At 50.8% G+C, this 24,820-nt stretch overlaps 1 protein-coding gene across 1 annotated transcript; it reads left to right on the forward strand.

The window, feature by feature from the left end:
* Positions 1-222: 222 nt before the first annotated feature.
* LOC133757831 (uncharacterized) lies at positions 223-6,454 on the forward strand. The gene has a single exon (XM_062188678.1). It carries the CDS (start codon positions 1,190-1,192, stop codon positions 2,618-2,620), a length of 1,431 nt encoding a protein of 476 aa, XP_062044662.1. The 5' UTR covers positions 223-1,189; the 3' UTR covers positions 2,621-6,454.
* The last annotated feature ends 18,366 nt before the right edge of the window (positions 6,455-24,820 follow it).

The following is a 24,820-nucleotide window of genomic DNA, read 5'->3' on the forward strand; positions in this document are numbered from 1 at the left end:
CTGCTAGCACACCTGGGAAAGCAAAAGAACTTGGTCCAAGTACTAGGGGCCCTGCCACCCACGTGGGAGACCTGGATGGCCCTTGTGTTCATTTGGGAAGTGAATTAGCAGATGGAAGATTCTCTCTCTCTCTCTCTGTCTCTCCCTCTCTGTAATTCTGCCTTTCAAATAAATAAATAGATCTTGGGGGAAAAAAAAATGGACACAGAAGTATATTGAAGGACCCTTATGGGGGAGAGGGACAGGAAACTAGGCCTGGGCAAATATCAGGGGCTTCTTAAGAGGTTAGATGCTACCCAGAGCAGAACTGCCCCTCCCCTCCAGGAAACCTCTGGGCGCGCCCCAGAGCAGAGCTGCCCCTCCCCTCCAGGAAACCTCTGGGCGCGCCCCAGAGCAGAGCTGCCCCTCCCTTCGGAGGGTCTCTAGGCGCACACTTATGATGTCACTGCGACCGGCCAATCCTGTAACACCTTAGCACTCTCCCTCAGCATTCTCCGGTATGCTAATTGTCCCTCCGAACCAACCAATCCCGTGCCACCTCTGCATTTTATACCAGCACTCTCCACCAGCATTCTTCGCCAGCATTCTCCCATATGCTAACGGTCCCTCTGAACTGACCAATCCTATGCATGCGTTAGGAATATGCTAATTCGTTGCCTATATAACCTGTGTAAAACTGCCGCTCAATGCTCCTCACTGCCTGAGGTGGGGGGCCCGTTTGTGCAAACGTACAATAAATACCTCATGCTTTTTGCATCAGCTGGTTTGGAGTCTGGGTTTTTGGGCGTCCTCTCGAGCAAGTGGGCATCTCTGCAACTGAGAGGTCCAACATTTTTGGCGCCCAACGTGGGGCTCGAGGTCGCCCTCAGACCCATTCTCTGCGGACCAGTTGGAGGTATAATTAAGTGTTTTCTGTCTGTTGTTGTCTTCGTCTTGAGTATTCTGACTGGCCAGTATCTGACCTGACTCTGTGGGACCAGTGGGGGAGGCAGGCGTGCCCAGCAACCCTTGGCCCGTTACCCGGAGGACGCTCCGGGTTATGAGGGGAAACCCTCGGTCTGTTCCCCCGGAAGACGCACTCGGGGTGGTCTGGAGGTGGGTCGGAGACTAAGTCTCCCTCCTTCCCGGGGAGGGCTGGTCAGGCAGCCGCTCCCAAAAATAGCGCAATAGCGTTCGATTTGTCCTAGCCATGTGTTTTGTCTTGCTTACTGTATATGTCTGTGCAATGGTTGTTCTTTTTGTTTGGGCTGAAATCCTTATACGCAAGGGTCAACAAATAACCACCCCTTTAAGTCTCACTCTAGATCACTGGAAGGACGTTCGAGAACGCGCGCGCCACCTCTCAGTGGAGGTTAAAAAGAAACAATGGGCAAGATTCTGTTCCTCAGAGTGGCCGGCCTTCGAGGTCGGCTGGCCAAGGAACGGCACTTTTAACCTCGATATTATTTTACAGATTAAGGAGCGCGTCTTTCGGCCAGGATCCGATGGACACCCTGATCAGGTGGCCTACATTACCACGTGGGAGGATCTTTCACGTAACCCCCCTCCCTGGATAGAACCCTTCTTCCCGACGGAGCCCATACGGACCCCGATACCCCCTCCTCCTATCCCGGTTGTACCAACCTCCTCCCTATTCCCTCTGAAGGAGATTCGAGGTCCAAAACCTGACAAGCCACCGGTTCTTCCGGCTGATCAGGACTTTCTGCTCCTTGACTCTCCCCCACCCTATCTTCCCAGCCAACCTGCTCCCCCGCAGGAACCCCCACTACAACCAGAGCGGGATGTGCAGCCTTCTGCACCATCCCCTGATTCCACGAGGGAAGGGGAAGAAGTCTCAGCGCCTTCCCCGCCCTCCAGCCGCCTGCGCCTCCGTCGGGGGCAGGCAGGGGGCTCGGGAAGCGTCTGGACTTCGCAGGCTTTTCCTCTTCGCTCGGTGGCTGGCCAGATGCAGTACTGGCCATTCTCTGCTTCCGATCTTTACAATTGGAAAACCCATAACCCCTCTTTCTCTCAAGACCCCCAGGCTCTGACTGGGCTGATCGAGTCAATTTTATTGACTCATCAGCCCACCTGGGATGATTGTCAGCAGCTTCTGCAGACCCTCCTCACCACTGAGGAAAAGCAGCGCGTCTACCTCGAGGCACGGAAAAACGTCCCTGGAGCAGATGGCCGACCGACCCTACTGCCAAACGAAATCGAGGAGGCGTTTCCCTTAACCCGTCCTGATTGGGACTACACCACCGTTGCTGGTAGGGAGCGACTTCGTCTTTACCGCCAGGTTCTCCTTGCGGGTCTCAGAGGGGCTGGAAAGCGCCCCACCAATTTGGCCAAGGTACGTGCAGTAGTGCAGGGGGCTGAGGAAACGCCGGCAGGCTTCCTAGAAAGATTAATGGAAGCCTACCGTATGTACACCCCGTTTGACCCCCTGGCAGAGGACCGGCAGGGAGATGTAATCATGTCCTTTATAGGACAGTCAGCGCCGGACATCCGCAATAAATTGCAGCGGCTAGAGGGGCTTCAGGGATATACTATACAAGATTTAATGAAGGAGGCAGAAAGGATTTACAACAAAAAGGATCCACAAGGAGCAGGAGGAAAGGGAAGGCCTGCACTGGCCTGAGGGAGGCTCGTAAATCCCCAGAGGCAGTTAAAACTAAGGTGGAGCCTTCAGGTGTGGCAGCAACCCCTAAAAGCCCAACACTGCCTTAAGGCACTGCGCCTCCAATTCCGCCCATGTGGCCACCCCTTTTTGGTTATTCCCCTCCCTTGAATCACCCGCCGCCATCTTGTAAACAGCGTGCCTACCCAACCTCACAGCCAGTCCTACTAGGCCCCGACGTGCACAGTCTTCCCTGTAAATGGGGGACCACGGCCTTTCTCTGCACTCTCTTCCAGTCAGTGTAGCCTGTTGCACCCTTGCAGACCACAGCCAGATACTCTAGGGGAGACTAGTCCTTGGGCTGCTTTTTCCTCTCCATTTACAATTCAATGCTGTCCTCACTAGGAAGAAAAAATGCCTTTGGCTACCACTGGCCTTACCTAAAGGAACAAAAACCTTCATCCATTAACCCTTTCCAACCTAATGAGTCTTTATTTGCAGTTAATGAAACTTTTTCTCCAGCACTACGGAAGCCTCTCATTCCCTGCCGCTTTGTTTCAGATGTGTTTCCCTGTCCTAAGCAACGGGCTTCTATGCTGATGACCAGCTCTTTTCTGTGCTGCTGTAGTTAACTTATCTAAGAGTTTGCACGTGTCTTGAAGGTTTCGTGTTTTATTGGATTTGTCTGTCTTTAATGTTTGAGTGATTACCTAACTCTGATCAGATCTGCCCCACAGCTTTGGTTAAAATATTCAGGTTATACGTACTAGTTTTTGGCTAAGCGGTTGACTCTCTAACAGTTTAAATTCTCAAATGGAGTCTAACAACTTTGGGACTTCCAGTAGGATCCCTGGAACTCTCAAAGGATGGGACTCTAAATTTGTTAAAGTAACAACTGTTTAAGTCTATTTAAATTATGCAGTGTATTAAAATATTGTAGATGATGTCGGACCTATGTTGTATTCGTGTTTTTGCTTTCCAGCTAAGGTGGTCTTACAAGTTTTTATATGTCCTTAATATGCTTTAAACTTGTTTCTTTTACAGATCTGCTTTTGCAAAAACTATAGTGTCTCTTTTTAACAGTGTCTGCTTAGTGGGTTACTCTGCCATTTCTAAAGTTAGGTCATGTAAGCTCTTTTTAGCTCTGTTAAATAGTTCTAAGTTATGTGCGGATTTTGTGTGCTAACTCTTATGTTCAAGGTGTTTATTTCTGGTTTCCAGGGTAATCTAGTGTGTACTCCAAAAAAGCCTCTTTTGGATGAGCCTTAATGGACTCTTTCCCTACCTCTTCTCTCTTCTTGGACTGCTTCTTGCCCTGCTTTTAATCCTTGCTATTGGCCCATGCATAACGAATAGGCTTATACAGTTTATACAACAGCGCATAGAGGCAACTAGGGTAAGACAGGTTGAGGTTCATTACCAGAGGCTGCTAGCCACAGAGGGCTATGATCCCCTGAACTGGGGAAGCACCCCCGGTGCTCTCCACATTGCCAATGACGGGTAAGATTCCGGATGGACCGGAACAACCTAAGACAGGCGGTGGAGAAAGCTCATCACGCCCCCATAATTACAAGTCACGCGACACCCCAAGACGGGTAAAGCACCCAGCGTCCTGCACCAACCTAAGACAGGGCTCATGGCCAAGCTGCCTGGGTTACCAATGACGGGTAAGGGCAAGGACGGCTGGGGGCAACCTAAGACAGGGACCGCGTGCTAAAACAAAAAGGGGGAATCTGTGGGGCATGAGCGCGGCCAGGCCAGGCCAGGCCAGGCCCGGGGGCTCTGCATGCGCAGCTGCTCCAGGGTGCCCCCGACCGAACTGCGCGAAACGAAGCCACGCGGAGCCAAGTAAGATGGCGCCCAGAGGAAGTAAGATGGGCGGAATCCAAAGTTGTTTACCACTAAAACTAATTGGCTGCGCAACAACAAGGGAGGTAACAAAACTAGTAACAAGTGTATAGACATAGGGCTAGTCCTATAGAAATCCCCCCCCCAAGGTGTTTTTTAAGTAATTGGTTGGTCCTTAGCCCTGCCCCAATGACTCTGCAGTTTTGTGTTATAAAAGGTACTATTATGCAGAAGGTGACTGAGTCCTTGCTAGACTTGACTCCCCGCTGCGTCTGATTGTCTCCGGGACCAGGAGGCTGGGGAACGGGCGAGCGGCGCGCACTTACCTTTCCTCGGACCCAGTCCATCCTTGTACGGGTGGACTAAGACCCAACATCTGGCGCCTTGACCAAATTAGCGTTGGAGACTGGCGTTAAAGACTGGGTCCAACTCCTCCCTATGGTGTTGTTCCGGGTCCGAAACACGCCCTCTCATTGCGGACTGACACCATGCGAGGTCCTTTGTGGAGGGCCCCCACCAATAGCAGGCTTGCTTGACCTTGCCAGTGACTCCGTTGCCGATGCCCCTAGGTTACAGGCCCGGTTGAGAGCGCTCCAGATCATCCAGAACCAGGTCTGGAAACCTCTTGCAGCAGCCTACCAACCCAAGACGACAACTATCCCACATCCTTTCCAAATCGGTGATGCCGTGTATGTCCGAATCTAAAACTCTAGAGCCCCGGTGGCAAGGCCCTTTCACTGTGCTGTTGACAACTCCCACCGCTCTCAAGGTCGATGGAATCGCTGCTTGGGTCCACGCCTCACACGTGAAGCGAGCACTACCCCCCCAGGGCCCCGAGGATCCGGATAGACCAGCCAAATGGAAGCTCCAGCGCACTCAGAACCCGCTCAAGCTAAGACTTTCAAAAACTGTTTAATATTTGTGATGTTTCTGGCCTTTCCCCATTGTTTTTCCAATCCCCATGCTCCACAATTGTTAACGCGGGAAGTAATTTCCCCCACAGGACGGGTGGCCTGGTCTGTTAGTGGTTACATACCCCCAGGGCATGGTGGCCCACCTTATACCCAAACGTATGTCAACTGGTTACTGGGTTAGATACCTGGGATGTACCTGACCAAAATAATTTGACAAAAATCCCTAAAAATAGTCTTAACTATTGGGGCGTGTATGGCTCCCAGTCCCCAGTCAGTGGGACTCAACCCAGTCCAGCAAAAACAGAGTTCCCTCCCTCCAGTGAGGCAGGCTCTCCCCAGACCACCCCTCTTGCCAGCCACCCTTTCGCCTAGCTTGGCAAGTTTAACTCCAAACCCGGGTGCTGACTCAACAGTACCAGTGTCAAGCTTCAAAGATCTCCGAGGTCCAATAGATTTTAGGATTAAAATCTGTGCAAAGAGAAAAGGAGGGAATGAAGGACCCTTATGGGGGAGAGGGACAGGAAACTAGGCCTGGGCAAATATCAGGGGCTTCTTAAGAGGTTAGATGCTACCCAGAGCAGAACTGCCCCTCCCCTCCAGGAAACCTCTGGGCGCGCCCCAGAGCAGAGCTGCCCCTCCCCTCCAGGAAACCTCTGGGCGCGCCCCAGAGCAGAGCTGCCCCTCCCTTCGGAGGGTCTCTAGGCGCACACTTATGATGTCACTGCGACCGGCCAATCCTGTAACACCTTAGCACTCTCCCTCAGCATTCTCCGGTATGCTAATTGTCCCTCCGAACCAACCAATCCCGTGCCACCTCTGCATTTTATACCAGCACTCTCCACCAGCATTCTTCGCCAGCATTCTCCCATATGCTAACGGTCCCTCTGAACTGACCAATCCTATGCATGCGTTAGGAATATGCTAATTCGTTGCCTATATAACCTGTGTAAAACTGCCGCTCAATGCTCCTCACTGCCTGAGGTGGGGGGCCCGTTTGTGCAAACGTACAATAAATACCTCATGCTTTTTGCATCAGCTGGTTTGGAGTCTGGGTTTTTGGGCGTCCTCTCGAGCAAGTGGGCATCTCTGCAACTGAGAGGTCCAACAATATCAGTGCCACTTTCTTGCTGGCCTCCTTGGGAAAGTTACTAACCTGTCTTCCTCAGATCCTGTTGTAAGTTGATTCTGAGGATCAAATGCAGGGCCTGATATCAAATACAGAGCGGGCGCCCCTCCCCCACCTTCCTGGGGGGAATGCCACTGGGAGCCACGTGGCCAAGAGCAGCAGGGAACAACACAGCTTGTGTTATGATTCCATTATCTTCCCATGCAGCGTTCCCGTTCCCGTCAAAATTGTTTTGTCTGTTTCACGAAGACTGAAAACTTCCAATAGTTGCTGTGGCTTTTGGTCTTTCGAGCTTTGTTTCGGTCTTTTGTCAGTGCAGAACTGAACAAACGGCTGCTAGGATCAGCCTCTCTGACTGATAATAAACCAGGAAGCAAGGGAGCCAAAACAATCCAGCACTTGTTGTAGGAAAGATTCCGAAGTCCAGGTACACTAAGACATTCTGTTGGTGAGGCCACAAGTAGGGCGATAAGAACAGAAAGTAGAGGAACAGACTGATAAGAAGCAGGAACAGAGACCTGTCCTGGGATAACAGTTTGTTGAACTACAAATAGAGGCACGCTCCCAAGGAACCAATCTGTTCTAACACCATGCACATGGATTCCCAGATGCAGGGAGGCAACGGCTCAGAGAGGTTCCTAAGGAAAAGAAATAAGGAGTAAAAAGCTCAGGGATGTGAGAGTGAATTTAGGTGGTCCTGTGCACCCAGAGTTGTTTTTTTACCTCCAAATTCACCACGTTGTGAATGTCCCTCAGGCTACAGCAAAATGCAGTGCAGTGTTTATACAAGGCCCGAGGCTGCAATATGAGAAGATAAAATAGGTGAGCACAAGATTCTGCAAGCAACAGTGGGCTGTGAAGTGCATGACGGACTAGAGCGCCAGCTGCAGGTTTTCGGGAGAGAGGGCCAAGTCCCCTTCCCATAACTCAGTACCTACCGAGGTGCCTGCAGGGCTGTCTGCCTTTCCATACAGACCCTGAGGGCACACAACCCTGGGCAGCCTGGGAGTGCATCCCATCATCAGGCTATCGCCGGAGGAGGGTTTGGGCTGCAGGAGTCTAGGCGAGCTGGCCACAGCTCTTCCCCTGTGTCCTTACAACCAGTCAGCCCAACACAATGGGTCCTCCTATCCGATTGCCTAATAATCTCTTTCCCAGCTTGGCCAAAGGGGAAGCCACATGTGGGAAAATTGTGAGTAGTGTTGGGAACTGGAGTGGGGATTAGGACGAAGTAGAGGGTGGTCTCCCCTCCTCCTCACAATGCAAGTGATGCCATAGGGGTAGGTTCCTGCAAACACCATGAGAGAAGTGAAGACTCCGCAGGTGGAGAACAGAGGAGTTGGCAATAGAAAGGCAACAAGTGTGCACTGGTGGTTTCTGCCTTGCCTTGACCCAATTAACAATCCGGTGAAGCATAAAGCAACATAAATCATGTCCTCAGAGCCTGGAGCGTGGTAAACCCTAGGTAAAGGTTAGCCAATGTTATTACTACTAATAACAATGGTTCTGAACTTGTCTGGGGATCTGAAGAAAACCAGACGTGCTTTCTCGAAAAACAGAAGTACACGTGCACCTGATGCTGCAGCTGCTTCTGGGTGTTCGCTGATGTTTGCAGACCTCAAGACCCTCTGAGGTTGGATGGACACACTGCAGTATGCAGGACCTGCTCTGTAATATTCAGGGCCAAGTGCAGAAGGGAGATGCAAGAATTTCAATACAAGAGCAGCCACTCAAACTAAGTGCTGCCCCTTCTAAGTGATGGGTCCTATGCGACTGCCCTTGAAGCTGAGCTGCTAAGATCTTAACGCTCCAGGTTAGATTGTTGTACACTTGTTTTAAGAAACTCAATCCTGAAGCCGGTGCTGTGGCATAGTGCATAGAGCTGCCACCTGCCGTGCCACCATCCCATATGTGTACCAGTTCAAGTCCTGGCTGCCCGGCTTCTGATCCAGCTCTCTGCTAATGTGCCTGGGAAAGCAGCAGAGATGAGTCCCTGCACCCGTGTGGGAGACTTGGAGGAAGTTCTTGACTTCTGGCTTCAGATCAGCCCAGCTCTGGCTGTTGTGGCCATTTGGGGAGTGAATCAGCAGATGGAAGATCTCTCTCTCTCCCTCTCCCTCTCTCCCTCTCTCTCTCTGTAACTCTGCCTTCCAAATAAATAAATAACCCTAAAAAAAAAAAAAAAAAGAAGAAGAAGAAGAAGAAGAAAGAAAGAAACTGAATACCTGAAGACTAGGATTTACAAAATTTGGAAGCTGATCACCCACAGAATTTGGACTTTTCCAAGCCCATTCTTCAATGAATGAACATTTATCAAGCAACAACTGTGTGTCAGATTATAATGAAGAAGCCATGGCTCCCATCCAGCACAGCCTGGGCAGCCCTTGGAAGACTTGAGAATTATACCATTGTGATGACAGAAAGAAGCCAAGGCTGCTGGGAGAACACGGAGGGGCCACACCTGGAAGGGGAGTAGATGGAACTGTGCCTCCAAGGCTTGACCCTGTCTGTCCCCACATGCTTCAGGCCTCATTTTTAGGACTCCACTGGCTTCTCAATGGAAAACCTTCAAAACTGAAGAACAGGGTGACTCTTCTGGGCTAGGACGAAGTGCAGGCCCTGAGAGGTCGAAAGCGTTGGGAAGAGTCAGAGGGTGCAAGACGACAGGTGGTAAATGGAGGAATTTCATCCTTGGAAAAATGCAATGGAGACTTGGCGATGGCCCTGGACCCCAAGATCAGAATCCCCTGGGTGTAGACCCCATTTACTCTTCTTAATAGCTTGTGTCCTTGTGCCTCCATTCCCTCCTCTATAAAGTGGAGACAATAAGCATTTACCTCCTGGTAGGGTTGCTGTGGGGATTAAACAAGTTAACGTGAAATCTCTGCATATGGAACTCTGTGTTACCTTTTAGTAAAAGCCACAGGACTGAGAACAGCCAAGAAAAAACAAATGGTAAAAAACAGCTGTAAAATGGGGTGAGTGAGGAAGGGCCAGCTAGAGGCCCTGCAACCGTACCTCGTACCTTGTAAGCAGGCTGCAAAACCCCCGGCATGAGAGGGAAACTGACAAATTGTTGTTTCAACCACAAAAGAGGAAGAATGTGTCCCACTTGCATCATAGGACAGTGTCTGTAAAAATATTTAGTAAGGGGCTGGTGCTGTGGTGCAACAGGTAAACCTGCCGTTTGCAGTGCCAGCATCCTATATGGGCACCAATTCGAGACTCGGCTGCTCCACTTTCAATCCAGCTTCCTGCTATTGTGCCTGGGAAAGCAGCAGAAGACGGCACAAGTCTTTGGGCCCCTGCACCCATGTGGGAGACCCAGAAGAAGTTCCTGGCTCCAGGCTTCCGTCTGGCCCTACCCTGGCCGTTGTAGCCATTTGGAGAGTGGATGTAAGACCTCTCTCTGTCTCTCTTCTCCTAACTCTTTCAAATAAATAAATAAATTTTTATTAAGAAAAAAAAAACTTAGCAAGCTGGAGGGGAGGTGAGTGGTGACAGCTCTCCTAGCTGTGTGGCTGATCCTCCCTTACTATCCTTTCTCTGCCCTCCCCTTAAGAGTAGGTGCTCCTTGGGGCCGGCACTGTGGCGTAGCGGGTGAAGCCGCTGCCTGTAGAGCCGGCATCCCATATGGGCACTCATCCAACTCCCAGCTGCTCTACTTCCAATCCAGCTCTCTGCTATGGCCTGGGAAAGCAGTAGAAGATGGCTCAAGTCCTTGGGCCCCTCCACCCACGTAGGAGACCCAGAAGAAGCGCCTGGCTCCTGGCTTTGGATCGGCACAGCCATTTGGGGAGTGAACCAGCCAATGGAAGACCTTTCTCTCTTTTTCTCTCTCCATCTCTGTAACTCTTTCAAACAAATAAATAAATCTATATATTAAAAAAAGTGGATGTTTCTCAGGTCGCCAGTCTAGACTGTTGCTCTTCTCACTCTACACACACTGGTCCTGGCCCTATCACCCCCACGCACACACAGACACGCAGCTTCCGGTATCTGGGTTGGAGCCCTGCTCTCCCAGTTCCAGCCTCCAGAGCCGTATAACCAGGCCCACCGGGTGCCTCCACAGCGACACCTCCGGTCCCTGCAGGGCTCCAGCTGCCCAGGACTGAAACCACCTCTGTGTCCCCAGGCTCTGTTGTCTCAGTGACCCTCATACCCCACCCCATCTGCGCACTCACTGAAGGTTGGCCGTGGGAGCTGACACCCATGCCTACGAAGTAACTACTTCTCTGACTTCCTTTCTGTGGACCTAACTTTGGTCTCCTGCAGCAACTGTCTCCACAGCTCCTCTGTGCCAGCGTCCTCCACTTCCTTTTGGGCTGGGCTAAAGGTCATTTCCTTCAGCAACCCTTCCTCGTACCATGAGCCCAGCCACTCCGGTGCTCCACCTAGCAACCTGTAACTCCCCCAACATAAAGCACCTTGCGCCTGTGGCTCCAACCACCAGGAGCGCAAGCAACACAGCTGGGAGCTTGCTAGAAACGCAGAATCATTACCCCCACCCTGATTCGAGCAGGGTCTCCTGTATCCCAGTCTCTGCGTGGGGGAATCTGCAGGCAGACACAAGAGAAGCTCTGGGACGGCATAAAACCTTCTCCGTCGTCACTGTCTCTCGTGCTAGATCCTGCCCTTGTTTCAAGCAGCTAACATCTGGACCAAGACGGGGAGCTGCAAGGAACCGCTGGATGCCAAGAAGCACCTGCGGCTCAGAAACAGCGGTCACGCTCAGCTGCCTCCGTCATGTTGCTCAGATACGAGCCGATTTTCACCAAGCATGCGCTCTGCTTGCCCCGCTCTGGGGTGGCAACCCACAGTCGCACCGCGCTTGGGTCCGTGTAAGGCAGCTATGGAAACCCTGGATCAATCCTGATAGCAGTTTAAACAGAGCCCCGCCTGGGTGCGCGTGGGTGGCAGTGGCGGTTTGGGCATCCTCGTTGTGGAGCTGGCCTGGGGTGGGTGGCGGGAGTGGGAGTTGGGAAGAAAAGGCTAATACAGTTCCTGGGAGACAGCCTGAATGAAAGACCTGCTGCGGGCACTGCAGTGGAAGAACAGCGGGGCTTTTACTAACCCATGGGGACCCCACACATGAATGCCCCCGGCTTCCACTCGCCTGTGTGGGCAGAATCGGAATCGCCTCTCCCTTTTCATTTCCCCCACGCCGCCGCCGTGAGCACCTCCACAAAAGGGGGCTGCGGCTCAATAAGCCGAGGGGCCTGCGCTCTGTCGTGGGCGGCTCAGACAGCCCACCACCGTCTCCCTGCGAACGCATTGATTCAGAGTAGCTTCGGAGCATCCGTCAGTCTGAGGCTGGTCCCCAGACCTTGTCGACCTGGGCTGGGGGTCAGGAGAGGGAATGTGCCGTGGATAATAGCCGAAGGGAGTTCCAGCACTGCTGTAACAACGGTCCCCCAAAACACACCCCCTTTTTATTTTCTGATTAGAAAACTAATATATATATATATATATTCTTTGTAGAAAATATGCAAAATTATAAAAGACACAAACACTTTAAGCTCTGTTTCTTAACAGGCTTTTTTCTAGGTACAGAAGTTTAAAATCCTGGCTTTTTCTCTTCCAACATAACATTCGATTACTCTTTTGTTATTTTTTTAAAAGATTTATTTACGTATTTGAAAGGCAGAGTTACAGAAAGGCAGAGGCAGAGGCAGAGGCAGAGAGAGAGAGAGAGAGAGAGAGAGAGAGAGAGAGAGAGGTCTTCCATCTACTGGCTCACTCCCTAAATGGCCACAATGGTTGGAGCTGAGCAGATCCTAAGCCAGGAACCAGGTGCTTCTTCCAGGTCTCCCATGCTGGTGCAGGGGCCCAAGGACTTGGGCCATCTTCTACTGCTTTCCCAGGCCACAGCAGAGAGCTGGATCGGGGATGGAGCAGCTGGGACTTGAACCAGCGCCCATATGGGATGCTGGCACCGCAGACAGTGACTCTACCCTCTACACAACACCAGCTCCTAGGAGTTGTGTACAATTTACCCACTGAACTGCTGAAAGAAACCCGAAATAAAGGGGCAGGGGAAAGTAATAACTTTTGCGTAAGTCTCTATCTCCATTTTAAACACATGTGTTCTTGCAAACAGAAGAGAGCTTTTGTACAGAAGGATGGGGTGATGAAAGCATTCTGAAATGCCTAGATCTTTACTTAAAAATATAACATAAAGGAGCACTTGATTATTTACAATTCTGGAAGATGAAATCCAGGGCAAATTTTTCTACAAATCTGAGCCATAATTTAAAATAATTCCTCAGAGTCGGCACTGTGGTATTGTGGATAGAGCTGCTGCCTGCAGTGCCGGCATCCCATATGGGTGCTGGTTCCAGTCTCAGCTGCTCCACTTCTGATCCAGCTCTCTGCTATGGCCTGGGAAAGCAGTAGAAGATGGTCCAAGTCCTTGGGCCCCTGCACCGGTGTGAGAGATCCAGAAGCTCCTGGCTCTTGGCTTCGGATCGGCGCAGCTCCGGCCATTGTGGCCAACTGGGTAGTGAATCAGTGGATGGAAGACCTCTCTCTCTCTCTCTTTCTCTCACTGCCTCTCCTTCTCTCTGTGTGTAACTCTTTCAAATAAATAAATCTTTTAAAAAAATAATTCCTCAATTCTACATTTGCCTCAAGGTCTGGTGTTTGACTTTTGATTAAGCCGCATTCCACATCCGAAAGCCTAGGCTTGAGATCTGGGTCCACCCCCAAGTTCAGCTTCCACTAAGGCATACCTTGAGAGGCAGCAGGTACTTGGGTCCCTGCCACCCACGTGAGAGACCGGCAATGAGTTCCAGGCTCTGGGTTCCAGCCTGGCCCTGCCCAGGGTGTTGTGGGCATTTGGGGAGTGAACCAGTGGATGGGGGATCTCTCTCTCTCTCTCATAAATAAAATCAAAATAATTACATTTGCCTCAGCATGGCCAAATGCCTTCACTGCTAAAAAAAAAAATTGGCTAAACAAATGGGTACTGCTTGTGAAGCAACATTAAAAAAAAAAGGATGTAAAATTCTAAGTTAGGTCAGTGACAGGGGTATAGACATCAAGATGCATTTAAAGAAAACCATCACAAAATGCTAAAAAGAGGGGCCGGCATTGTGGCATAGAGAGTAAAGCTGCCGCCTACAGTACGGCATCCTATATGCCCATATGGGTAATGGTTCGAGTCCCGGCTGCTCCACTTCCGATCCAGCTCTCTGCTATGGCCTGGGAAAGCAGTAGAAGATGGTCCAAATGGCCCCTGCACCCACGTGGAAGACCCAGAAGAAGCTCCTGGCTCCTGGCTTTGGATTGGCGCAGCTCTGGCCGTTGTGGCCAACTGGGGAGTGAACCAGTGGATGGAAGACCTCTCTCTCTCTCTCTGCCTCTCCTTCTCTCTCTGTGTAACTCTTTCAAATAAATATACATATTTTTAAAAAAATGCTAAAAAGAGACCACCGATTCCCAGATTCCATCTTCAAAAGCACTCCCACCCTGGTTTAAGAGCTGTAGAACCTGGCTGGTGCCGTGGCTCACTAGGTTAATCCTCCGCCTGCGGCGCCAGTACCCCAGGTTCTAGTCCGGTTGGGGTGCCGGTTCTGTCCCGGTTGCTCCTCTTCCAGTCCAGCTCTCTGCTGTGGCCCAGGAAGGCAGTGGAGAATGGCCCAAGTGCTTGGGCCCTGCACCTGCATGGGAGACCAGGAGAAGCACCTGGCTCCTGGCTTCGGATCGGCACAGCGCGCCGGCTGTAGCGGCCACTTGAGGGGTGAACCAGCAGAAGGAAGACCTTTCTGTCTCTCTCTCTCACTAACTCTGCTTGTCCTGAAAAAAATAAAAAGAGCTGTAGAACCTGGAAGGGCAGGAAGGGTGTGGCCCTGCCACAGGCACTGTGACTTACTGCCCTGCTCAAAGCTTAGGCCTGGGTGCCTGGTGCAGGTGCCTTGAATTTTTCAGTAGCCTTCCAAGTACAAGTGACTAATAAATAAAAAAAAGAAAAATTGTAGCAGGGTAAGGGGTGGGAGTGAATCAGCTGGGTGTTTCTCTGCATACTATCTTATCAGAAAAACACTACCAGTGCGGCCGGTGCCGCGGCTCACTAGGCTAATCCTCCACCTTGCGGCGCCAGCACACCGGGTTCTAGTCCCGGTCGGGGTGCCAGATTCTGTCCCGGTTGCCCCTCTTCCAGGCCAGCTCTCTGCTGTGGCCAGGGAGTGCAGTGGAGGATGGCCCAAGTGCTTGGGCCCTGCACCCCATGGGAGACCAGGAGAAGCACCTGGCTCCTGCCATCGGATCAGCGCGGTGCGCCAGCCGCAGCGTGCCAACCGCGGCAGCCATTGGAGGGTGAACCAATGGCAAAAGGAAGACCTTTCTCTCTGTCTCTCTCTCACTGTCCACTCTGCCTGTCAAAAAAAGAAAAAAAAAGAAAAAATACTACCAGTGTGCCCTGGGGATTTGGTCATTTCTTTGGAAAATACCCTATAATTTATAAGCCATCATCACCACCAAGATTTCATTTTGGTAACAACTTCATGTGGTAGAAATAGTAGGTATAGGGCCCCAGCATGGTGGTGAAGTGGGTTAAGCCGCTTGGGATACCTACATCCTATATGGGTGCTGGTTCAAATCCTGGCTGCTCCACTTCTAATCCAGCTCTCTGCTAATGCACCTGAGAAAGCAGTGGGGATAGCCCAGTGCATGGGCCCCTGCCACCCACGTAGGAGACCTGGATGGAGTTTCAAGCTCTTGCCTCTGGTGTGCCCAGCCCTGGGTGCTGTGGCCATTTGGGGAGTGAAACAACAGGTGGAAAATTTCACGGTCTCTGTCTCTCTAACTCTGCCTTTAAAGTTAATAAATAAATATTAAAAAAAAAAAAAAGAAATAAAATGACTTGTTCACTGTGACACAGCAAGTTATGGAAGAAGACTGCAGGGGCTGGCACCGTGGCATAGCAGGTAAAGCTGCCACCTGTGGCATCAGCATCCCCTGTGGGCACCAGTTCAAGTCCTGGTTGCTCCTTTTCCCGTCCAGCTCTCTGCTATGGCCTGGGAAAGCAGTACAAGATGGCCCAAATGCTTGATCCCCTGCACCCACTTGGGAGATCCAGAAAAAGCTCCTGGTTCCTGGCTTCAGATCTGCTCAGCTTCAGCCATTGTAGCCATTTGGGGAGTGAACCAGTGGATGGAAGACCTCTCTCTCTCTCTCTCTCTCTCTCTCTCTAACTCTGCCTTTCAAATAAATAGAAAGATTGCAAACCTAAAACTTCTAGGTTAAGGAGTGTCCACATGCCACACTGTATCTCCTTGTAAAGGCCTTGGTGGAGAGGGACATTCTCAGTACCCTTTGAAAGGGCTGAGTGGAGCTCCTTTAGTCTGGGTTCTGGCAGACACAGAGCCAGGGAACTGTTCAAGGAAACAGAATTCACAAACATGTATCTCAGACACCAACTCTGGCTGTAGAAAATTAGTTCCATTATTGGGACCAGTGTTGTAACGCTGCAGATTAAGCCGCCGCCTGTGATGCCAGTATCCCATGAGTCCTGGTTCAAGTCCCAGCTGCCCCACTTCTGATCCAGCTCCCTGTTAATGTGCCTGAAAGGCACAGGAAGAAGGCTCAAGTACTTGACCCCTGCCACCTACATGGGAGACCCACGTGGAGTTCCTGGCTCCTGGCTTCAGCCTGGTCCAGCCCTGGCTATTGCAGCCACTTGGGGAGTAAACCAGCAGATGGCTAGATCTCTCTCTGTCTCTCCCTTTCTCTCAATGACTCTGCCTTTCAAATAAATAAATAAGTAAATCTTTAAAAAAAAAATTGTGGGGCTGGTGTGGTCGTGGCTTAGCAGGTGAAGTTGTCACCTAGGATGTTAGCATCCCATATGGGCGCGAGTTTGTGCCCTGGCTGCAGCTCCATATCCAATCCAGCTCTCTGCTAATGACCTGGGAAAAGCAGCAGAAGATGGCCCAGGTATCTGGGCCTCTGCCACCTATGTGGGAGATCTGGAAGAAGCTCCTGGTTCCTGGCTTCAGATTGGCTCAGCTCCAGCTGTTGCAGCCGTCTGGGGAGTAAACCAGCAGATGGAAAACCTCTCTCTGTCTCTCCCTCTCTCTGTGTAGCTCTGCCTTTCAAATAAATAAATAAATCTTTAAAAAAAGTTTGCATTAAAAATATTTTTTCCATGATTAAGGGTGAGGTGAGAACATATGGCTGGGTTCTCACACGAACGGCACTTAATCTTCTCAAGAATTTCATAAACGAGGGAACTGGGACACAGGTGCAAAGTGATTTTTCCGGGCAAAGGGAACTCAGGAAGCTTCCCCAGGTGGAATCTGAGCTGATCTCACATTTCAGCCGCAGGGAAAAGGGTGGCGAGGCGGTGCCACAGCCGGTGGCTGGCCTCCAGGAGCTGCTGCCACCTTTGCAGGAGGTCTCTGATCTCCAGTTTGGCTGGAAAATGACCTCCTTTCCTCCTCAGAGAGAGGCAGTCTCATGCTTTATGCTGAAGCCACTGGGACCTCAGGGAGCCACAGCAGGGTCTGGAGAGAAGGCCATTAAGCTCAGTCTGCTGCCTGGCCAGGGCCTTTGCTTTCCTAGAAGGTTGACTGAGCACAACGTTCTGGGGACGATCCAAAGCCGGCTGGCACCGCCTCAAGGCCTTCATGCCTCGTCTTCTGTGTTTCCTAGGAGTTAAGTGCAGTTGGCACACTCAGGTTCCATACTCCCGTCTACGGCGACGCAGCGCCACCATGGCAAGGAAGCTGGAGAGCAAACCAGTAAGCACCGAGGCCCAGTTTGCTTCCTAAGGTCTCATTTAAGTCACTTAAAGCAGTCGAGAAAAATATAAACGGATCATTGCTGAGGGAAAGATGGAGGCACAACCCAGGGACTTGCATCAGCCAGGGTCATGAGCCAGCAGTGCCTTCAACTGCGCCAATAAATAGGAAATGTGCCGAACTGCGGTCATCGGGAAGAAAGAGCTCCCCTCCTCCACAAGCTGCCCCTCGGCTCCTGCTGCAAGGCTGCCTCAGCTCAGGTCTGCTCGCTGGATCCGGGTAGGCTTCCGGCCAGCAAGTGCTGGTTGCTGATCTCAGCACAGGTAAGAGCCACACTCTATGGAGGGAGGTGCCACTACCCTGAGGTCCCCACAAAGCACAGTCTGCTGCATAGCTGTTGGGGGCGGAGGTTGGGAAGGATTCCGGCTGGCCCTACTGACAATGAGCTGCAAGAGCTTGGCTTGGAGAACCAAGGAACACAGCTGCATCAGAGTTACACTTCCTCACATGGTCGGGTTATGTCCCCACGGTCACCACCTCCACTGGGCTCTCAGATGGCAAACGGCAAGGAATGGTCATGAAAGCTGTTGCAGAGGAAGCCAGCTTGGTCATCTACAATGGCAGAATTCTTCCCTCCCACCAGAGTTCCAGAGCTGGCTGCAGGCCGTGCCATGTCTGAGAGGCAGGGCGGCCCGTGGAGAGTGCTCCACAGTGGAAATTAGAAAGGTGGGTCCAGCTCTCCGTCCACCTCTGCCGAGCGGCATGAAACGAAGCAGTCGATTCTGCTGGGCTGTTCCCTCCATCTGGGCTGATCCCTTATCTGTAAAATGACAGTCTGTACTACCATGGCCCCCTCGACTTCCCATCTTCCAGTGTTTTTTGGACTCCATGAAATTAGCTTCAGGGGCCCTACTGCTGGAAACGTAAACTACAGAGCTGCCGAACTCTCAGAACAACTTCAGGTTCAAAATGAAAGAATGGAAAGAAAGAAAAGCAGGAGAGTCTCTTCCATCGGAAACTCTCTTTGGGTGAACCAGTGGATGGAAGGTCTCTCTCTGCCTCTGCCTCTCTGTAACTCTGCCTTTCAAATAGTAAATAAATAAATCTTTTTTAAAAAATAAAACTCTCTTTGGTAGAAGAATAGCAAAGTAATGAGTTCAGACACTTTGGGAGGAATAGAAGAGTACACACTGCAAAACAGGAAATCCATTCTTGGCTGGCTGCCAACATGCCCGAGCTGCTCAAAAGTCAGGCCCAGCTCAATTTTGGGTTTCTTAAAGCTAACAAAGCCTAATTATTGAGACTCATTAGACTCAAAATCACTGTCCCCCGCCCCCGAGTTTTCATGAACGCTAAGCTCTCTAGTTCTGCCTCTGAGGCCGTGATGGCTCCACCCTGGGCACACGGGTGGAAGCCCCCTGGAACCTGCTCACCACCACTGTTGGGATGACAAGTCACATGCGGCCTCGTTTAGAGCTCTATCTATACTGACCTCTCCTCCCAACAGCATGTCACCCTCGAACTTGCCGGGAACCCAATTTAAAGTCTGACTCCTCCGGAGCCTTGGCTACAAGGGCGCTGAGACGGTTGCTGAATGGTGAGGAAAAGTCCTCACCAGCCTCCTCAGACATCTCCAAACTACACGGCAGGGTTTCTATAATCCCACCTCGGTTCAGACTGCAAACTCAATTTTTAAAAAGGCATTCAATAGAGAGAGCAAAGCTTACAAAAATGAGCTTTAGAAACAGCAAACTCAGATGTCCATAGAAAGCAGAAAAATAATTTATTCCAAAAAGATGGCAGAAACCAATTCAGCCTGAAAACACAGTGTGGTGTCAAAACGCTGGGGCGGTCTTCCCTCGGAGCACGCTCTGCTGCTGTCGGCCCCACTTGAGTCTGTCTGTCTTGCAGCAGCTTCAAGCGCTTGGCGGGTTCCAGGCGGCGAGCTGGCAGGCCCAGCCTCAAACCCGCGGATTCCAAGGCGAGAGTAACAGATTTCTCAGAACAGCAGCTCCCATCTCAGAGGAGGGCGGGGGCCTCTTGTGGAGGCGGCCCGGTCTAGGCTGAGCAGGCACATAATTCATCAAAGTGTGAAAGAAGGTGGAGGACAAAACGCTGTCAGAGAAGAAGACACTCGGAGGTGGTGTGGACGTTAAGGCGGCTGACGCCCAGGACAGGCGAGTAAGGCGGCGGTCTGCGTCCGGAGGCGATTCTGCATCTACAACAAGTTCTCTGTGTGACCTGCAAAAACCAAAGCAGTCTGGTAACTGGGCCGCGCGCCTGTGCGTGGGGTGGGGTGGGGTGGGGGTGGGGGGGTGCAGAGTTAACATCCAGAAAGTCAGCTAGCACAATCCTTTACCAGAGGTAGGTGCTCAGCGAACACCGGATGGGAAAGCGGGCTGGATCAGCAGGCAAGTCCGGGCGACCCCCGTGGGGCTGTGGCAGGAGGCTCACTGACAAGGACTTGACTGAACTGAGACCCAGTGGAAAGCAGGAAGCGTGACGCTGACTAAGACTCATGGTACTGGACTCGGATGAGTTCAAGAGTCGGTAATTTTCCTTCCCCCTCACACAGCACGGGAGAGGGCTGGCTCCTGAAGAGCGGGCTTCCTGTCTGTCCTCAGGCTGCCCTCCAGTTAGCCCCGTGTTGTTGCTACCACGAAGTGCGGGTGACAAGTGACAATTTCCGGTTTAAAGCTGCAGCACCCCCTTTGCAAAGGTAGCAAACATTTAAAACAGTATCTTCACACATTAAACTGCCAACAGGAACACATAACCTCCTTTATATAAAATTTATGGTATAATATCCACATAAATAAAGCCATACATGCCATATGCTACTTTTGAAATTAGAAACCGAATTGTGAGGAAATAAAAGTTAAAGATTTTCTTTCATAGGCAATTTCCACACAAGACTTCAGTTGGCTGATAAGACATCGAGCCAAGGGACAGGTGTTTGGCTCAGCAGTTAAGATACTGCTTAGGGGGTTAAGCCGCTGCCTGCCATGCCAGCATCCCATATGTGTGCAGGTTCGAGTCCTGGCTGCTCCACTTCCGATCCAGCTCCCTGCTGATGGCCTGGGAAAGCAGCAGAGGATGGTCCCAGTGCTTAGGCCCCTGCACCCACGTGGGAAACACTTGCATCAGGTATCAGAGCTCCTCTTCTGATCCAGCTTTCCCTAGTGGGCATTCTGGGCAGAAGAAGTGATGGCTCAAGTACTTGGCTCTGCCACCAAGTGGGAGACCTGAGCTGAGTTCCTGAATCCTGGCTTCAGCCTGGCCCAGCCCACTGACTACTGCAGTGGATGGAAGATCTCCAAAAACAATAAATTAGTTAATTAACTAATTTTTAAAAATTCAGATGTGACAGGGTTTTTCTGATTAAAGGTCAAATAGCCTCACCTACGTTTAATTTTCCAAATCAACAGGCACGACCAACAGATCAGCGTGTAGAAACTAGGTTTCCTGGGCCCCAGGTCTCAGAGTAGCCAGCAATGGACAAAAATCTGTTGCTCAGTCGTACAGGTGCAAGCTGGGGCAGTCCACGTGCCCTCAGAGGCGCAAAGCGTCAGGCTGCTGGGGTCCCACTGAGGCAGGACACCACAAAAGGCACTCAACTCAGGAGTCAGGACTGTTTTTCACAATGTACTAGGAAAATAACATCAAACCAATGTGTGGCAATTACCAGGGCCACTTGTTTCTCGTGAGCTGAAAGCCTAAGAAGCCTCTTATTCCAGTCTACCACCACCATTTTCTGTCTCCCTCCCCAGGCCGGCAGCACAGCCCTTCTGTGTAAGCCTCACGTGCAAGCACCTTGGACTTGTTGCCTGAGAATACTAAACCAATGAACACAGACGTTTGTGTGCTCATTTTCCATGAACAGCATACTGATTAGACTTCTTCCTCGTATAGGCCTTTTTCAACAACAAAAAAAAAGGGGGGGAAATAGGCCTTCGTTCTTTAAAAACCATACACCCAGGGGGTAATTTTCACTGAAGTTCAATGACACCAGTTTACAATAAACGGGAGTGGGGCTGGTGCTGCGGCATAGCAGGTGAAGACGCCACTTGCAGGGCAAGCATTCCTATGGGTGCTGGTTTGCATCCCGGCTGCTCTAGTTCTGATTCAGCTCTCTGCTATGGCCTAGGAAAGCAGCAGAAGATGGCCCAAGTCCTTGGGCACCTGCACCCATGTGGGAGACCTGGGAGAAGCTCCTGGCTCCTGGCTCAATCTGGCCCAGTCCTAGCCATTGAGGCCATCTGGTGAGTGAACCATTGGGTGGAAGAGTTTTCTTTCTCTTTCTACCTCTGTAACTCTGCCTTTCAAATAAATAAATAAATCTCGAAAAAAAAAAAAAATTGGGAGTAATGTGGGTGTTGCGGCATGGTGGTTAAACTGCTAGGACACTCACAATCCCCTTCTCAGAGTGCTTAGGTTCCAGTCCTGGCTCCTCCACTCCTGATTCTAGGCTCCTACTAACATGCACCCTGGAAGTACTTGAGTCCCTGCCATTGTTGCAAGAAACCTGGCTGGGGTTCCAGGTCCTGGCTTTGGTCTAGCCCAGCTCCAGCCGTTGTAGGCATTCAGGAAGTGAACCAGTAGAAGGAAGAGTGGAAGATATCTCTCTCTCGCCTGCTCCGTCTTTCAAATAAATAAATAAACTTAATAAAATAGAGTGAACATTCTGGTAAAGGGCATTACTTTTTTTTTTTTTTTTTTGACAGGCAGAGTGGACAGTGAGAGAGACAGAGAGAAAGGTCTTCCTCCCTTTGGTTCACCCCCCAAATGGCCGCTATGGCCGGCGTACTGCAGCTGGCACACTGCGCCGATCCGAAGCCAGGAGCCAGGTGCTTCCTCCTGGTCTCCCATGCGGTGCAGGGCCCAAGCACCTGGGCCATCTTCCACTGCCTTCCCGGGCCACAGCAGAGAGCTGGACTGGAAGAGGAGCAACCGGGACAGAACCGGTGCCCCAACCAGGACTAGAACCCTGTGTGCCGGCGCCACAGGCAGAGGATTAGCCTAGTGAGCCATGGTGCCAGCCAAGGGCATGCTATAAGGCTCGATTTTAAACTACATTAAGGAAGCATGCAATCATCTCTCTAATATCAAATTACATGTTTGGGAGTGGGGGCCTGGGCAACTCAATCAAAGGGTTGAGTTCTCACTTTGTGAAATAAAGAAATCACTAAGATACGATCAGATAAAACCGAGAATGAAGATAGTAGAAAGACATTAAGGCCAGACCCAAAATACCTGCTCAGGGAAAGGTAAGCAAATGTATTTCTTAAAGGATCTGCATGTGTGGCTTAATTTTACCCTTGTTTTTCTCATTTGCCGAAAAATTCCTTCTTTACTACACGATGAAAGATTGATAGTGTGAGATTAACTTCCAGAAGTAGGTGAGTCAGCTGAAGATCTATATATTTAAAAGATCAGGGTAGGGCCAGCGTTGTGGCATAGAGGGTAAAGCCACCAAGTGCAGTGCCGCCATCCCTTATGGATGCCAGTTCAAGTCCCTGCTGCTCCACTTCCAATTCAGCTCTCTTGGCCTGCGCTGCAGTTCAATAGGCTAATCCTCCGCCTGCGGGTTCTAGTCCTGGTCGGGGAGCCGGATTCTGTCCTGGTTGCCCCTCTTCCAGGCCAGCTCTCTGCTGTGGCCTGGGAGTGCAGTGGAGGATGGCTCAAGTGCTTGGGCCTTGCACCCGCATGGGAGACCAGGAGAAGCACATGCCTCCTGGCTTCGGATCAGCGTGATGCACCGTCCACAGCGCACCGGCCGCGGCGGCCATTGGAGGGTGAACCAACAGCAAAGGAAGACCTTTCTCTCTGTCTCTCTCTCTCATTGTCCACTCTGACTGTCCAAACAAACAAACAAACAAACAAAAAAACAATTCAGCTCTCTGCTATGGCCTGGGAAAGCAGTAGAAGACGGCCCAAGTTCTTGGGGCCCTGCACCCGAGTGGGAGACCTGGAAGAAACTTCAGATTGGCACAGCTCTAGCCTTTGCAGCCATCTGGGGAGTGAATCAGCGGATGGAAGACCCAGCTCTGCCCTTTGCCTCTGCCTCTCTGTAACTCTGCCTTTCAAATAAATAAATAAATAAATCTTAACAAAAATAAAAATAAATAAATTTCAACCCATGAATTTAAAATATCAGGGTAACATGCCAAATAAATTGCAAAAACTGAAGACCTACACATAAAGGTACTTCAAAAAGTTCATAGAAAAATCAAATTAAATGATAAGCTTATTTTGTGTGAAAAAGTTTGAAAACTATTCATGGTATTCATAAAATCTATTTTCCACGAACTTTTTGAAGACTTTGGTTATATTTAAGGATGGAAGAAATCACTTTGAAACAAGGTTGTCAAGAAGGAAGTGCCAGCTTATACACTGGGCATCGAGAGAGACAATGTAGGAGAGTTAGAAGCGGCTGGTGCTGCGGGATAGGGGGTAAAGCTGCTGCCTGGGACACTGGCATGCTGTATGGGCATGGGTTTGAGTCCAGGCTGCTCCATTTCCGATCCAGTTCCCTGTTAATGTGCCTGGAAGAGCAGTGGAAGATGGCCCAAATGCTTGGGCACCTGTACCCATGTGGGAAACACAGATGGAGTTCCAGGCTCCTGGCTTTTGTCTGGCCCAGCTCCTGGGGTTGTTTGGGGAGTGAACAGGCAAATGGAAGATCTCTCTCTGCCTCTGTGTCTGCAAGTCTGCTTTCAAGTGAATAAAATAAATCTTTAAAAAAAAGAAAATTAAGCGAGAATGAGAGAGCCAAGGCAAGAAAGCAAAAGAATGATCACAGGACAGTGTTGACTAATCTGCTTTTGAAATTGGCTAGTGTCGTAGGGCGTGAGAGGCAGGAAAAGCTAAGTAAAGCTAATTAGGTCAAGAGCAGGAGACAATGGGGCTGGAACCACTAGGTCACAGAGGCAAGCAGAGAGAAGAAAGGCTGTGGGCGGGCAGCACGTGGGCAAGCCACGTTAGATGAGTGGTTCTCACCTTTTGGCTCCTGGGACCTTTGGTGACTCTGGCAAAAGCTGGGTGCTTACATTTTACACAGCCTTTCAAGGGAGAGGGAGCCACTAAAATCAGGGACCATAGGGTGAACACAAAAATAATACAAAGCAAGACCCCTCCTGTAGCCCATGTGGAACTACTGAAGTGTCTGGGGCGGCAGGGGATGTTCCCAGAAGCGCTACACCAGGAAGATAAACAGGTGTGGCGTTCTGCAGGTGCAGGGACACCCGATGAGGCGAGGAGTCACTCTCATCAGTCACAGCTGCTGTGATCTGGGTCAGAAACTAGGCAAGGAGGGGCAGACGTGAGAGATGTCACAGCAACGACTGCATCTTAGGGAGTGGAGACAGAGCTTCTGCGAGAGGTTCTGACACCAGGGAGCAAGGAAAACTAAGGGACTGGGAACTGAAGCAGACACGTGGCGAAGTCTAAAATGGCAGCAACACATCCAGCCAGGGAGGCCAGAGTTTCGAAAAGATGCACTCTTTCATTACCAAACACATTGCACTGATTAAGCGTTCCCCAAATCTGGCTTAAGTTCAGCCTCCCAGCAGGTCACAACCCCCTGTGGAGC

This window comes from Lepus europaeus, chromosome 4, assembly GCF_033115175.1.
Source record: "Lepus europaeus isolate LE1 chromosome 4, mLepTim1.pri, whole genome shotgun sequence".
NCBI classification, from domain to species: domain Eukaryota; kingdom Metazoa; phylum Chordata; class Mammalia; order Lagomorpha; family Leporidae; genus Lepus; species Lepus europaeus.

Coding starts and splice junctions, on each gene's coding strand:
- LOC133757831 (XM_062188678.1), top strand. CDS start 1,190: ATGTGTTTTGTCTTGCTTACTGTATATGTCTGTGCAATGGTTGTTCTT.